Source organism: Colossoma macropomum, unplaced genomic scaffold (genome assembly GCF_904425465.1).
Source record: "Colossoma macropomum unplaced genomic scaffold, Colossoma_macropomum, whole genome shotgun sequence".
In the NCBI taxonomy this organism is placed as follows: Eukaryota; Metazoa; Chordata; class Actinopteri; order Characiformes; family Serrasalmidae; genus Colossoma; species Colossoma macropomum.
The window spans coordinates 24,165,518-24,182,665 of record NW_023494806.1 but is presented as its reverse complement, the minus strand read 5'-3'; the positions used below and the strand labels follow the sequence as shown (position 1 = coordinate 24,182,665).

Here is a 17,148-nt window from a genome sequence, read left to right as displayed (position 1 = left end):
CCTTCATAATCTCATCATGAACTCCAGATAAGAAAACAGCATCACACAAACATCCTAGCTAGACTAAACCTCCTAAATCCTGTCCTAACTTTAGGATGAACCCCAACGGGGTCCTAACTTCTGTTTAAGGTCTGTTTCTATGTTTTTTAGGCTTTGTGTCTGGTGGCATAACAAGTTCTCTGTAATTGAGGTTCTCTATTCATGTTACAACACAGTGGTTTCACTGTGGGATTAACTTCTTGAAAACCTGCCAAATAAGTATCAGAACAATGTCAGTGAATGGAGAGATGTGAGCGCAGCTGGATAAAGCTGTGGGAAAAACAGGGGCGGTAATTGAACAGTTATTACAACATTTCTTTACATTCAGTAACAGACAAAGCAAGTATGGGAAAGTCACTCATCAGCAACTCGACTGGGCTTTGATTTCCACTCACACAAGTCCAGACTCCTATCTCTTTGAATGGAGGGAGAAATCTGTAAAACTGAAACTGAAAGATACTCAAACACTTCAGAGAGAGAGAGAGAAAGAGAGAGAGACAGACAGAGAAAGAGAGAGAGACAGGCAGAGAAAGAGAGAGAGAGAGTCACAGAGAAAGAGAGAGAGAGAGAGAGAGACAGACAGAGAAAGAGAGAGATACAGAGAGAGTCACAGAGACAGAGAGAAAGAGAGAGAGAGAGAGACAGAGAGGGAGAGATGAAAGAGGAGGAGAGGGTGAATAGACGAGAGAGAGAGTGGAAGAGCAAACTGCACTAAATTCTACTAAACCTGTAACTGTAAGTTAACAGAGCAGTGTGTGTTAAATTCTATTAAATCATTATTTATAAAACAGTCCTGGTACGAAATCTGATTGGCTGAGCTGTGTTCGAAGCCATTGTAAAATCCACGATATGTGCACACCTATGACCACCTCACAGTGACTGAAGTCTCTGTAATACTTCTTTATGTCGCTTATTATTAATAATAACTTATTAATAACTATTTCCTGAAAAACTATGTATTTTATCATATTTTATGTTGGCCGCTGTTTTAAGCCATTAGCCACTAGAGGGCGTATGTTACAGTGATTTTATCACGAGAAGGGTTTTCTTAGGCACGATGCGAAGTGGAGTAAATCCTCTTAAAAGTATGGATTGCCAAGGGTTCTTCAGTAAAGACAACGGTCCTATATAGAACAACACTCAAAGAACCCTTTGCATCATTAAAGGGTTCTTCAGACTGATGGAGAATGTGTTGTATATGGTTCTATGTGGAACCTTTTTGAAAATGGTTCTGTATAGCACCCAAAAGGGTTCTTCTGTTGTTACAAACTTGATATCGTAACAATAGGAGAACTCTTTTTAAGTCTAAAGGCAACACGGGGTCCAAAATGAAGCCTTATTAGAATGAATTGGCAGCAAAAGTACAAATAAGGAAACCGCTTTTATTTTTAGGGAAATATGCTCTTTTAAACCTCTGGCACGGCTGTGATCTGCTCCAGAGTCCCGCCTGCAGTTATGAATCAGGACCATAACCTAGATGGTAGGCCACACTCCAAACACGGTACCCACTCAATCTGCTCCAGTGTTCACAGAACCTCTGTACTGTCTGGATTTAATTCCTAAAACAGCAAATAAAGGTTTGGTTGCATTTTCAAGTTTGTAATTGCAACTGAAAACCTTTACTTACTGTTTTAAGAACTAAATACAGCCCAGGTAAGCATGAGCAAAGCATCATGGGAGTCAACGCGTGTTCTGCCACCACAGTGTATAAAAAATGTAGATAAAACGTTTCTGTTATCAGGACATGAGAGAGGAGACGTGCAGAAGAGCTGGTTAATGTGGAGCCGTGTAAAGGACTTTAATGATAGATTAACTGGGGAAACGTCTCTGAATCACTGCACGTTTGATTGTGTGAATCCTCATGTTAATGAAAAAGTAGCAAGTGCACATTTTACAGGTTAATTACAGGAAATCTGAGGGATGAAATCCCCAAACAAACCTGAGGTGTTACTTGGTATGTTATTGTTTTACATCCTAGTAAATGTTTCTGAGACATTTCTGGGAAAATGCACAGTTGCCTTTCAGTTTTAGTCCTGCTGAGTGTGGCAGGAACAGCAGTGCTACCAGCATAAAACTTGAAACTGTCTCTTGGACATCACTGGTTGCTGCTAACAGACCCTCATTAACTGCTTTACACTTTATATTCACTTAGCAGAAAGCTAGCATGCTAAAAGGCTAACACCCCAATAATGAAAGACTTTGAGTTCAAAGCTTCACAGAAGGAGGTCCTTAAAAAACGAATACATACCAACTGAAGAAAACATTACTGTAATGCTTATTACAAGCTTAATGTGTCTTTATTTAAACCAAAGCTAACCTTAATACCTAGCATAACACTGAGGTAGCCCTGTTAGCTTGATGCTAACAGACCATTCACTCAGCATTAGCACTGGTTTAAAAAATCAAGTCAACAGATTTCTACATTTAACTTTGTGGAAGGATATTGCGTTATGGTTTTATACCATTAAACAAAATCATAAAGTTGAAATGACTTTATTAGCCTGAGAAATTGGCGTAGGCTAGAAATAGCTTAGAATCAGCTGACTAAAGAGTTTCTCTCACGCAGCTCAGTCAATAGCATTTAGCATATTTAACACATATGGACTGTTTACTCTTCCCTGCATGTTCTGACTAAGTTCTTTAAGTTAAAACTGTAAATGAATGTTTACAGTGTACATAAAAATCACTCAACTGAGAAGCAGCCCATCCTGAGCTCCATACTGTACATAAAGAAATAGTGAAGTTTCATTACCGGGAAGGGAGCTTTTTAAAAGCTACTGTCTGTACAGATGTTTTAATGTTTTTTTTATGTCCTTTTGGCTTATATAGAAGCAGCAGGTGGAAATTCACAACCAATGATTTTACAGTCAGTACGCACCACTTTCTCCAGCTGCTCTCCCTCATGCACTGTTGTACCACCATACTGGACACATATGGAGGAGGTCAACACACTTTCCACAGTAGCTCTATAAAAGTGGATCATACAGTCTCTAGTCATGCCAAATTTCTTAAGAAAAGCCTTTGATGAGCTTCACCAACTAGACAGCAGTGTTGCTCTCCCACTGAAGAAGTCAGCTGATGGTCGTCCCCAGGAACCTAAAGGAGGCAGCCCCCTCCACCTCACCACCATTGATGGTCAGAAATGGTAGGTCCACCTTCAGTCTCCTGAAGTCAACCACCAACACCTTTGTCTTTTCATTATTCAGTCTTAAGGTGTTCACCCTGCTCCACTCCACTAAGGCTCCAAAACAATTTGACAGAATCAGAATCTGGTATACAAGGAGTCTAACAGAGAGACAAAACGCAGCCCTGGGGAGCACCAGTACTGAGAATTCAAAGAGGCAAAGCCATACTGTTCATTCCAACATCTGCTTTCTATTACATCAAGAATCCAGTAGCACAAAGGCTGGTGTATATTTATAATATTGTCTGTAGTTTGGTTTTAGACAACTATAGTTTTCCTGAAAGACTGTTTATCTTCTAAAATGAAGATAAACAGTGTGACAAATTTATGATAAAATGTTCCTCTCGGAGCAGGACATTAGAGTGGGGGGCGGGGGGGCGGTGTTGACACTGTTGAGGAAAAACCTCTGTTTCTGACCCATATTTTCACTTTCTGTTAGAGGGCTTTCTTATTTTGTTCGTTTACTGTTTTAATGATTGTGTATTTAAGACCTGGTCAACATTTCTAACTGTACTTTTCGTTGATGTGTAAATCACCACATTTAATAAAAAAAAACTGCACATTTTAATAATTAAACCAAAAAAAAATCTGGTGGACAAAATCCCCAAACAGTCCTAGAGTGAACTGGGCTGACCCCTAGATCTGTATATGCCCAGCCAATGTCCTGCTTTTACCCAATACAGTCCACAGTTTTAGGACTAAACCAGATCCCAAGAGAGCAAACATTACTAAACCATCTATTTTATATTCAGACAGTAACGCATCATCATTTCAGCTCTACTGAATCAGATCAGTGCAGTAAATGAAGAGTACATAATAACTCACAGTGACCAAAGCTGGCAGGAAGTGAAGGTCAGTGTTCAGGTCACTCTGTCCAGATGATAAAGATGAGTTTCAGTGAGTTTCCTCAGTAAATGTGACTCTGTCGTTGGAGTCTGATCACTGGTGGTAGTGCTGGTTTAACAGTGAATCCGCATTCTGGAAGTTTGTAGGAGTGAACAACTATGATTTAACCGGATTTTCCTGAAAGTGTTCAGTTAATACAAGTTAAGCATGTGAAAATAAACAGCTTTCAGTTCCTCAGCACAAATAAACACACTTCAGAGTCATCACCGTAACAGAGTTAATGAACTTATTAAGATCTGTCTGTCCAGTCAGCCCAGCACACTGTCACACACAGATTGTTCACACAGTTTGAGATCAGTATTGAGGTTATAATTACCTTATTACAGAGATTATGGGAAACTCTAGATGGAAGGCTCATTCCAGATGCTGTCCATCCCTGGCTCAGACAGAAAGCTGAGAGTGGACACTGCTGTCTCTGGTTTTCCTTTGGCTCAGTTCTCAGCAGAATCTCATAGTGTTCTTGGTTTTTTTCTGATATTGATCTTCTTCTTCTCTTCTGACCAAAGCTGAGACTTACATGGAGACAGCGTTGATCAGTGTTTGGGTAGTTTATGTTTTAAAATCCAACAGGCCAAAAATAAAATATACATCATCATAACTGGAGACAATTTAAAAAAATGGAAAAAAAAAGGAGTAGAATAAGATGAAGGCTGTCTCTTAAACTAAAGGCAGCTGTCTGAGAGAACCATAAGTCACTGTTTGGTGGACTATTCTCAGTCCAGCAGTGACACTGAGGTGTTTGTAAAACTCTAGCAGCACTGCTGTGTCTGATCCACTCACACCAGCGCAACCAACACTAACACACCACCACGTCAGTGTTACTGCAGTGCTGAGAATGATCCACCACCCAAATAGTACCTGCTCTGTGAGGGTCCATGGGGGTCCTGACCACTGAAGAACAGGGTAAAAGGGGGCTAACAAAGTATGCAGAGAAACAGATGGACTACAGTCTGTAACTGTAGAACTACAAAGTGAAACTATATGGTCAGTGGAGCTGATAAAGTGGACAATGAGAGTAAATACAGGGTAGGTGTACCTGAGCTTAATATTGTATAATATTAAGCTTTAATAATGGCGCCATCTGCTGGTCTAAAATCACCTTCTCCACACTGAATGTATCTGAAAGACAAAGGCTGCTCCAAACAAGTCACATAAACACATTCAAATCTCTCTCTGTCTCGTTATATACAGTCAACAATTTATTTCCAACACTACACTGATACTGCATAGGGTCTCACTTTGCCCTCAAAACAGCTTCAATTCTTCATGGTATGGATCACACAAGATGCTGTAAACATTTTCTGCTCCATGTTGACATGGTTGCATTATGAATTTCCTGCAGATTGTTCATGCTGTGAATCTCCTGTTCTACCACCTCCCAAAGCTGTTCCATTGGATTCAGATCCGGTGAGTGGGAACGCCACTGAATAACACTAAACTCATTATCATGTTCATGAGACCAGTTTGAGACATTTGCTTTGTGACATGGTGCATTATAATGCTGGAAGTAGCCATTAGAAGATGTAAAATTGTGGCCATGAAGGGATGAACATGGTCAGCAACAATACTCAAATGAGCTGTGGCATTAAAACGATGATTAATTAATATTATTGGGCCCAAAGTGTGTCAAGAAAACATTTCCCACCCCATTACATCACCTCCACCAGCCTGGACTGCTCACACACAGCAAGTTGGGTCCATGGATTCATGGTGTAGGGCCAAATTCTGACCCTGCCATCTGTGTACCTCAGCAGAAATCGAGACTCATCAGACCAGGCTACGTTTTCAGTCTTCGACTGTCCAGTTTTGGTGAGCCTGTGCCCAATACAGCCTCAGCTTTCTGCTCTTGGCTGAGAGAAGTGGAACCCAACATGGTCTTCTGCTGCTGTAGCCCATCCACCACAAGGTTCGATGTTTTGTGCATCCTGAGTTGCTTTTCTGCTCACTATTAATTGTACAGAGTGGTTATCTGAGTTAAAGTAGCCTTTGTGTCAGCTCGAACCAGTCTGGCCATTCTTCACTGACCTCTCATCAACAAGGCACAGAACTGACACTCATTGGAGGTTTTTCTTTATTACAGAGTGAACTCTAGAAAATACTGCAACTGAGCTTCTATAATAGAGCTAGAACTCTTCACTTGGCTTTATGAATGAACTGAGTTTCTTGCTTCTTATGGCTTCTGATTAGTGAAATGGGAAATGCTAATACAGTAGGAAATGCTAATGAAGTAGGAAAGATTCAAGCAGTTCTGTGCAGAAGTCAGAGCACCCATTCGTTTATTTCATCAGTAGTTAAAAGGACAGTAAGCACAAGTGTAAAAACAGTGTATTACAGGAAATTACACAGATGTGCATTAAATGGAAGAGAATCTAAACTGAATCACTGAGTCAATGTTGTTTACACATAGTTATCGTACCATTCTTTAAAAACAGCAGCAGAGCTTTATCATCTCTCCTAAAAAAGATAGAAAGGCTGAACTTTAACAGTATTTCTCAAATGATAAAAAGCTACTTTAGTGACTGTGTTTACATTAAACAGAGCTCAGAGTCTAAATCACACCCAGGTTTCCTCCTACAGGTGTAGTGTATGAAGCTAAAGAGCCGAGCTCCTCATAAAGCTGAGTTTTAGCTCTCTTTTTAGCTCGTTTATTACAGCATCAGGAGGCGAAAGAAAACATTTGAACATTGTGTAAAAGGCACAAATATTCTGTTATAATGGAGGTAGACCTTCTCTTTTTTAGACCACCTCTTTTTTAGACCACCTCTTTTTTAGACCAGCTCTTTTTTAGACCACCTCTTTTTTGATAATTTTTGATTTTGTTCCTTGAGTTTTTACAGGCGTTTCACCAGGGCTGGGACAGCTACTGAAAAATGACTAGTTATCTATTTTGTAGCTACTTTCCCAAAATTTGTAGCAGCTACAATTTAGCTACTTTTCAAGAAAGAGTTGTGGCTACGTTTTAGCTACTTTTTGAAAAGTAGTGCACTACTTTTCAGCTACTTTAAGAGCACGACTGTCGTTTGTGAATCTCCACCAGACACACCAAACAAGCCCAACTGACAGTGTGAACAAGACACTGCATTTAATCCTGTACTAGAAAGAAACTTACAATTGAGAAGCTGCACACATACAAAAAAGATCACCAGAAAGTGTAACCAACAATCAGACTTACACACCCAAAGGCATGAAATCCAACAAAAATTAAGACTAAACACAGACCACTGAAGAACAGGGTAAAAGGGGGCTAACAAAGTATCAGAGGAACAGATGGACTACAGTCTGTAACTGTAGAACTACAAAGTGCACCTATTTAGTAAGTGGAGCTGATAAAATGGACAATGAGCACAGAAACAAGGAGGTGGTCAGAATGTTATGCCTGACCGGTGTGTGTACAGACATTCACATTCAGAGTCTTTATTAAACTTCAGCAACACTTTAGCCTCAAAATCCTCATCAGTGACTCTGACTCTGTTTGGGGTGAATCAGGCCTGGATCATCTCTCCACTGCTGCAGAGCTGCTGCAGCTCCACAGCAGAACTAGATTTCTAGGTAAAACAGGTTTTAACACAGTTTAACAATAAATGGTCTGAAACGCTGGAGTTAATGTAGAACTGCTAATTCACCCTTTAACGCTGAGGACTGACGCGCAGACTGCTGGACACAGCAACACTGATGGCAAAGAGAGAGAAGACACTTTGGAGATGAATGGACTGATTTACATTCATAATCACTCTGGTTTGCTGATACATTTAATCTGCAGTAACTCGCAAAATTTAAGTCAGCTTCTCTTTCTCCTGCTTCTCGTTCGAATTCTCGTTGAACGGGACAATTCGAATGAGAAGCGACTTCAACCTCATAAAAAGTCAAACATTGAGAGACATTTTACAAGAAACTCGTGGAGAAGTTTCCTGAGATGATGAGAAAAGTGGCTACAGCTGAGCTGAAGGTTCCAGCAGAGCAGAGTGAGTCTGAGTTTGTGTTCATGTTTCTAGTCTGTACTGATTCATCAGCACACACTGAGATACACTGACAGCCAAGATGGTAAACAGACAGTAAACATTGTGGCTCCCAAGGTGGTGTGATTTTTGCTGACAGGACAAAACGGCTCTTCTTAACATTTCGGTTGCGACCCCTGAGCTAAGCCTAGTTAGGGGTGACCAGCGTGTGGGGTCAGCGTGTGCCCGCTTGCTCCAGCTGTCCGCAGCTCAGTCAGGATTGCACAGTCGCCACCAGCCCAGTTACTGACCACGTTCTGTGGTTCATTTTCCACGGATTGTCTGAAGCCTGTAGCGAAACTGTAGTGAAAATTATCACTATAGCAACACAAAAATTTGTAGGCGCTTCAGCTTTTAGCTACATTTCATAAAACTGTAGCAGCTACAGCTACTAGCTACTGAAATCTGTAGCTAAATACAAAAAACTAGCGCGCTACTTAGCTCCTCCCCCATCCCTGCGTTTCACCTACATACACATTATACTCTTTTCTCTTTGCTGAATTCATTAGCATCTTTAATAACAGTGCTTTCAGCTGATTACAGTAGTGTTTAGTTAATAACCAGTGTTTATGTATTTAAAGGGTTTGTGTTCTGAAAGCAGAGCTACATTCAGAGACAGGTTAACATGCTCTGGTCTGAAAGTACCTTTAGCATTACAGCAGCTACAGTTCAGAAAAAGGCCTCTGTTAAAGAGCTGCACAGAATACACAGCTGATCTGTGAACACAAGTACAAAAAGCAACAACTCAAAATCTCACACTGCAGAAAATTACTACATCACGAAAACTCCAACTTAAAATTAGGATCAGTAGCAGTGAAATTAAATCTTTTAGGTGCAAAATAATTTTACAGTTTTCACAGCCATTTAATTTATTTATTTAGTGTATTTAAATAAATAAGAATTGTTTAGAACATGTTGTACCGTTTAGTGTATGTGGAGCAGAGTCTTCTTGTCAGAAATTCAATATAAACAAATGAAAATATTAATAACTTTAGAAAAAAATGTTTGACATGTGATCAAATACTTACAGGTAAAATGACATTTCTTTGAAGAAGGAATTATGTTTTATGTAAAACTCTAGTTCCCATCATAAAATTACTGTATTACTGTTAGAAGGATGAACCACACCCTCCTGATTCTTACCATTAATCACTGAATCATACTGAACACACTACTGATGAAATCCTGTAACGTGTTAGTCTGATCCAAACTAAAACCTACTGAAGAGACGTTCTACAGACAGCTGTTTTAGAGCACTAAAGTACTGCTGTCTCATGGGGTTTAGGAGTTACTGAGACTGTTGCAGGACAAATCTGACACGGTCGCTGTGGCTGATCATCACATCAAGCTTCTTTTTCTTCAAGTTTTTTCCAGAAGGGTTAAAATGCTGAATCTCTGAAAAAGAAAATTATAGAGTCTGTTTACTCTTCAGAGCTCTGGCTGGGCAGCTCTGGCCAGAGCAACACCACTTTCCCCGTCTTCAGCTTGTAACCCACCTGAGGGATCATCTCTTCTTCTGTCTGAGGAATCATCTCTTCTGAACCTCTGGACACATCTGCCCATCAGAGGACGCACCCGCGGCCCAGCAAACATTCCCAGAATCACACCAAGAGCCAGAGCTATGATCCCAAAAACCACTGCTCCGATTCCCAATCCGTTACGATATCCATCTTCACTTCCCTTCTGATACCCATCACTGTTTCCTTTCTGATAGCCGTCCTTCCATATCGAGCTCTGCTGTACATCTAAAGTACCAGATAAACAGAGGAGATAAATGTGATCAACACTCTTTAGGAAAGTCTTCAGGTTCTACATGAAAGATCAGACTGATAGAACTAATATGAAGCTTATTTACACAGAGAAGATTTGTAGAGACCTCCCCCTGACTGTGATTGGTCCTGACCACCACCTCCATTATTCTGAGACCTCCCCCTGACTGTGATTGGTCCTAATCACCACCTCCACTATTCTGAGACCTCCCCCTGACTGTGATTGGTCCTAATCACCACCTCCATTATTCTGAGACCTCCCCCTGACTGTGATTGGTCCTAATCACCACCTCCACTATTCTGAGACCTCCCCCTGACTGTGATTGGTCCTAATCACCACCTCATCTGTTCTGAGACCTCCCCCTGACTGTGATTGGCCCTAATCACCACCTCTTTTGTGCTGAGACCCCCCCCCTGACTGTGATTGGTCCTAATCACCACCTCTTTTGTGCTGAGATCTCCCCCTGACTGTGATCGGTCCTAATCACCACCTTGTTTGTTCTGAGACCTCCCCCTGACTGTGATTGGTCCTAATCACCACCTCTTTTGTGCTGAGACCTCCCCCTGACTGTGATTGGTCCTAATCATCTCCTTGTCTGTTCTGAGACCTCCCCCTGACTGTGATTGGTCCTAATAACCACCTCCATTATTCTGAGACCTCCCCCTGACTGTGATTGGTCCTGATCACAGCTCCTTAGTTCTGAGATCTCCACATGTCTGATGGTAGTTCAGTTTAATTGTATCATTGTTTTAAGTAAACTGCCAGCTTAATTCAGTTCAGTTCACCACCAGCACATCAGTACAGAAACAGTGCCTGGTAAAACATGGCGAATGCTGTTAAAACACTAAAAGCACTTTGGAGAAAGAAAAACACTAAAATCATACCTTGGACGGTCACTGTGTAGGTGTGAATGACCTCTTTATTCCTGCTGTCCATAATAATGTAAACTCCACTCTCAGATGGAGTCACTGCTCTCAGCTCAAGACCAGATGTAAGTGATGATCTCTGTGTGTATTCAGGTTTACACTGTAGTGAGGGTCCATCCACTGTACAGATCTGACCACTGGATGGTCCAGGTGTACTGGCGCTGTTATAAATCACCTCCACTGCATCTGATACGTCCACCCTTAGGATCAGAGATTCACCGGCCATTATCTCAACTGTAGTGTTCAAGGCTGAGAGAGGAACAATCAGAAACATCCTTAATTCTGTGCAGATCTGATCTGTAATGTCAAATAATGTAAATCTGTTCTATCAGTGAAGTAAACAGATGGACACTTACGCTCAATCTGTAGCTGAACATCACAGACGTCTTTACCATCACAGTCACTCGTGTACCAGTCTCTCTTAGTGAAATCAGCCTCAGTGATGATGAGAGAGAGATTCCCCTTCAGGTACTGATCACGGATCATCTGATATCCCTCCTTCACTGATCTACATGAAGTCTGATCACACTCAGCCAGAGTGTCACTGCGTTTGTGAAACACAGTCCATCTGACCAAACCAGAGCATCTCTCATAGCAGGGCAGAGTAGCAGAGTCATGAAGCTTCACCTTCACTGGAGCATCAGCTGATACAGACACTGAAAAATATAAAAGAAACATAAAGAGTCTGTTTGATTATAAAATCAAATACCTAATTCTTCAAGTTAACAGAAGCTAAATGAATTGTTGAAAATGGAAAATTGCTGAAATTAATGTCTATAAAACTCAACCAAATTAAGAATCACCAGTTGAACATCACTGGTTGGTAACAGGGGTCCAGGCACTACATTTCAGAATGCTAAACTGGTACATTTACAGAACTGTTGATTGTCTCTGTGGATCTAAACTGAATAAACTAAACAGGCTCTGTTTAGCTTCATTTACACTTCATGTTCTCTGTAACTAGATGAGGTCAGCAGGTGGCTAAAAGGCTAACTGGCTGGTTCAGTAATATTCAGAAACAGGTTTAAAATTCAGACCTTTACAGAAAGTCTACACCCCCCACACACAACACCTCTGCTGGAAGAGAACCACAGAGATGTGCATCTAAAATTTTCATATGAGCTTTTTAGACAAATCAGGAACAATGTTTAGGAACTTTTAATACTTTTATGATCAGATGAAACAAAAACAGAACTCTTAAGAAATAATTCAACCGGTGATTTTTGGAGAAAGAAAGGTGGAGCATGAAGTACAAAGATAGGAGCACCATAATATGGAGCTGCTTGTCTGCAAATGGTACTGGAGCATTACAGACCATCGAAGGAATACAAATGGAGCGATGAATGGAGCGATAAATGGAGTGATGTAGCAGGAGATATTAGAGAAGAACTTAATTTAATTAGTCAAGAAACTGTATCTGGGGAGAAGATGGACATTTAAAAAAACATACAGCCAGAAAAACTCATCACTTGTTTCTAAAAAGGGTGGAGGATGATAAAATCACAGGTCCAACAGAAGAACCTCAGTAACCTTGGAGAATGTAGCACAGTTTGCTGAAGGGGCCAAAATCAAACCACAATGATGAAAAAAGAAAATTATTTCTCACTCTTGACTTTCTGAAGCTGTAATTACCAACCAGAGATCTGGAACAAAGTACTAAAGCCATTAATTTGTGGTGCTGGAACACTTTTTTGCATCAGCTTGATTTCTTTAAACATGTTGTTGTTTATACTGTTTTTTTCATGTTTCTTAGAACAAATACAAAAATATTGTGTACATTTGAAGTATTTCTTTCTCTTCACTGTATTAACAGCTAGTTTGACACTAAATTCCAGAAAATATGAGGAATTCATGCGTAATAGATGTTTTTAATTCCAGATGAAGATCATATTTGTTTAGTCTAGCATGTGCCTAAACATACTGTGGCTCATTTTCTCCTGTTTGGAGCTGCACTCATATTTTCATTTAGACCACAGTGTTTGTTTTACTTCTTGTGCAAAGCACTTCAGATTTTGAGCTTAAATGAAAAGTGCTATGAAAAAAATCATGTTATATAAAAAAAAAACATTTTAATGCATATTATTAGACCATGTTAATAAATAAATTCTTCAGTAAATTGGGGCCCTAGTGTGCATCTCTAGAAAAGGTTTCTAATCAGTTAGTACACTGTTTATAAACGGTTTGTACCTAGTAGATCATATATAAGTTGAAAGACTCCTTAAAACAGCTGTGTTTCATTTCATGTGTCTTATTATAGTTTTGTCAGAATGAAATTGTTTAAAAATGACCAACATGAATCCAACAAGTCTGGTTCACAAACCAAAAGTAAAAAAATACAGGAGTAAAATCTTTGAGAATGTCTTAAAGGAGTGACAGTGCAGTACTAACCAGTAGTGGATGTAGAGATCAGGATCAGGATACAGAGAGCAGAACTGCAGGACTGCATGACTGACCTACAGACACACACACACTATCAGTACCAGGTCCAGACTGGCCTTCAGGAGAATTCTTCCACAGGCACATTAATGATGTAGGTGCATCGTTTTGGCTGATTTGATCAAATCTGCTACAGTAGATAGTTAAGTCCTCTGGATTTCTGCTGGATGACACTGTAGTGGATATTTAGTCTCTTTCATGCTGGTTAAACCCCTCCAGGCCTCTCTGACACATCCAGAACAGAACTTACTCTCCACCTTATTCCTGCACCAATTTTGCCAGCTTTGTTTCTAAGTTTCACAGAATGGCAACATCACTTAAAAGCCAGTTTAATACTAAACACACATTATTAGACATGCTTATTAATCAATGTTTTATTATACAGAAAAGTTCTATTGTCCAGTTTGGTATTATGGAGGCAGCATAAAACTGGACATCACCAGTAATAGATTTCTGCCTAGAAGCACAAAATGTCTAGAAGTAGATGCTCTACATTATGGCCCAATCAGCACAAGGGTGAAAGATCTGGATATAAAAGCATCAGGTACATCTCCATAACATAGAACCAACATCCTATCACTGCTCCCAGAACAGTTAACATATTGTTGAAATTGTATGAGCAAAATGGAGACACTGCACAAATACATTAACATACAACACCCATTCCAAAAAATGCTGTGTAAAATGTAAATGAATGCAAATAAAAACAGAATGCAATGATTTGCAAATCTCATAGACCCATACTTTATATACAACAGAGTATAGAACACATATCAGATGTTGAAAGTGAGACATTTTACCATTTCATGAAAAACATCAACTCATTTAGAACTTGATGTTCTCAAACATCTCAAAAAAGTTTGGACAGGGCAGCAAAAGGCTGGAAAAGTAAGATGTATTAATAAAAAACAGCTGGAGGAGCAACTTGCAACTAACTCACATGACTGAGTATAAAAGGAGTGTTTTAGAGAGGCAGAGTCTCTCAGAAGCAAAGATAGGAAGAGGTTCACCAACCTGAGAAAACCTGTGACTAAAAATTGTGGAATAATTTCAGAAAAAGAACTTAAATATTCCACCATCTACAGTACATAACATCATCAGAAGATTCAGAGAATCTGGAGAAATCTCTGTACGCAAGGGACAAGGCTGATGGTCAGTATTGGATGCTCATGATCTTCGGGCCCTGAAATAAAAACAGGCCTTATTCTGTACTGGAAATCACTGAAACTGTACTGGAAATGGGGTCAGGATCACTTCTAGAAATCAATGTCTGTGAATACAGTTCGCAGTGCAATCCACAAACGCAGGTTAAAGCTGTATCATACAAAGAAGAAGCTATATATCAACATGATCTAGAAACAATGCCATGTTCTCTGGGCCAAAGCTCATTTAAAATGGACTGAGGCAAAATGGAAAACTGTTCTGTGATCAGATGGATCAAAATTTTTAATTTTTTTTTGGAGACCATGGACACCGTGTCCTGCGGACTCAAGAGGAGAGGGGCCATCCAGCTTGTTATCAGGGCACAGCTCAAAAGCTTGCATCTCTGATGGTTTGGGGCTGCATTAGTGCCTATGGCGTGGGCAGCTTACACATCTGGAAAGGCTCTATCAATACTGACCAGTATATAGAGGTTTCAGAACAACATATGCTCCCATTCAGACAGCATCTCTTTCAGGGAAGGCCTTTCATATTTCAGCAAAACAATAACAAACCACACACTGCATCCATCACAACAGCATGGCTTCACAGAAGAAGAGTCTGGGTGCTGAACTGACCTGCCTGCAGTCCAGACCTTCACGAATAGAAAACATTCAGTGCATCATGAAACGAAAAATCCAGCAAAGAAGACCCAGAACTGAGCAGCTAGAGTCCTACATCAGACAAGAACAGGACAACATTCCTCTCCCAAAACTCCAGCATTCGGTCTCCTCTCTTCCCAGACGTTTACAGACTGTTAAAAGAAGAGCAGATGGTACACAACGGTAGACGTGGCCCTGTCCCAGCTTTTTTGAGATGTGTTGCTGCCATGAAGTTCTGAATGAGTTAATATTTTTCATGAAATTGTAAAATCTCACTTTCAGCATCTGATATATGTTCTATGTTCTATTGTGAATAAAATATGGGTCTAAGAGATTTGAATTGTGGTAGTACATAAAATCACTATTTATTCCATTAGTGTTATTTGTATTTATTCTAATAGTCATGTTTTCTGGGAAAATAAACACTTAGTGCCCAGATATAAAAATATTATAAAAATATTTTCTCAGGTGTCTAAAACTCTAGAAGGGCAGAAATTTGAACTTGTTAGACTTAGTTGAAAGGCTCAGCTTTACTCAGACTGGACTAAATGCACATGGGATTCTGGGGTAATTTCTGTTTTAACAGGTGCTGCTTGAGTTTTTACTCTCATCAGATTGACCACATCACTGTTTTTGACCTGCTGTATCCGGATACATACCTCAGAGTTTTTCCAGGAAGTTGTCCGATCTGCCACCTAGGAGAGCATTATATCAGGAGGAGAAAGAATATAAAATCAGTGAAAAAATCATTAAAGGGGCACTTAAAACACCAGGTATAAAGCATTACTGTACAGTGTGCTTGAAAGTTTGTGAACCCTTTATCATTTTGTGAATTTCTCCTAATATATGATCAGATATATATATTTAACTCATAACAATAGACAGAGAACCCAATTAAACAAAAACACAAAAGATTCACTGCTGTTGGAAGGAAATCTAATATCTCCAAAATGAGAACTTTACAGGAGAAGGAAAAACCTCCTTTACTTTTAATGCAAGTCAATGGAACCAGACTTTTTACCCAGTCATTTTGAGCTGTTTCCTTTTGTCCATTATTCATTAAATTTACATACAATATAAAAGACAACAAACAATGTTAAAACTGAAAAACGACAAAAATGGAGATACAAGGTTTTTTTTTCCAACAGCAGTGAATTACTGATTTTTATCCATTTATTGAATAAAGTCATCCAACATTCAATGTCTTTGTTGACAAAAGTATTTGAACCTCTAGAAATACCCGTTTGGCATAGGTGATAATTAGGGTCAGCAGTTATAGGAACCATTTGGTGGATGTCATTGCTGCTCAAGGGGGGTCACAGCAGTTCCTGATAGCAGAGGTTTGCATACTTTTGTCAGCAACTCACTGAAGCAGCTCACTGAAGCAGCATCCAACTGCAGAGCAGCAGCACTGAACTTGGAATGGAACGGTTCCAAGAGACAGAGGGACCACATTACACCAGCACTCCAGTCAGTCCACTGGTTACCAGCGTCTTTTAGAGTTCATTTCTAAACTCTTTACTGGTTTTAAACGTCTTCCTGGTCTGGCGCCGCTCTACCGTAATGAAATGATGGTCAGATCTGTTCGTACTGAGGCACTTAGGTCCTCTGGTAGCAATTTGCTGGAAGTCTGCATTCAGTTACTGAAGCCCAAAGCCCTGGAATTCACTTCCTGAGCAGCTGTGAGCCATTAAATGAAGCAGGGAAGCTCAATCCTGGATCTGGAGATCTACGACCCTGCAGAGTTTAGCTCCACCCCTAATCTAAGACACCTGATCCAGGTAAGAAAGATCTTCAGTACCTTCAGCAGCTTCTGAATATCAGAGCCAGGGTGGTGGATCTCCAGGACCAGGATTGGACAACCTTCACTTAATATCTTAAAACAGATTTTTAGATTTTTTTCCAGATTATCTTTTTTCTGATTTTAAAACATACGTTTTTGGAGTTTATCCTGTTTAACTGAGGTTAACCTGTACAATGACCCATAACAGTGACCCAGAGCTCGTACTGCTTTTTCTTGCTTCGTATTTATTCTGAAAGTTACTCTATTTTAATACCCTGTAAGAAAGGTGCTACTTAAATAACGATAT

General features: G+C 39.9%; 1 protein-coding gene across 2 annotated transcripts in view; it reads right to left on the bottom strand.

Moving 5' to 3' along the window:
- Nucleotides 1-8,890: 8,890 nt before the first annotated feature.
- The window catches only part of LOC118826974, a 33,007-nt gene continuing 24,749 nt past the window's right edge, over nucleotides 8,891-17,148 (bottom strand). The window contains exons 2-7 of one of the 2 annotated variants that reach the window (XM_036598111.1): nucleotides 15,718-15,753; nucleotides 13,209-13,273; nucleotides 11,177-11,476; nucleotides 10,779-11,069; nucleotides 9,621-9,869; nucleotides 8,893-9,519 (exon numbers count right to left, since the gene is read on the bottom strand). In XM_036598111.1, coding sequence (XP_036454004.1) covers nucleotides 9,413-9,519; nucleotides 9,621-9,869; nucleotides 10,779-11,069; nucleotides 11,177-11,476; nucleotides 13,209-13,273; nucleotides 15,718-15,753 — 1,048 coding nt within the window. In that variant the 3' untranslated portion in view covers nucleotides 8,893-9,412. Of the gene's footprint in view, nucleotides 9,520-9,620; nucleotides 9,870-10,778; nucleotides 11,070-11,176; nucleotides 11,477-13,208; nucleotides 13,274-15,717; nucleotides 15,754-17,148 lie in introns of both variants that reach the window. The other variant, XM_036598112.1, reaches the window with a different exon arrangement.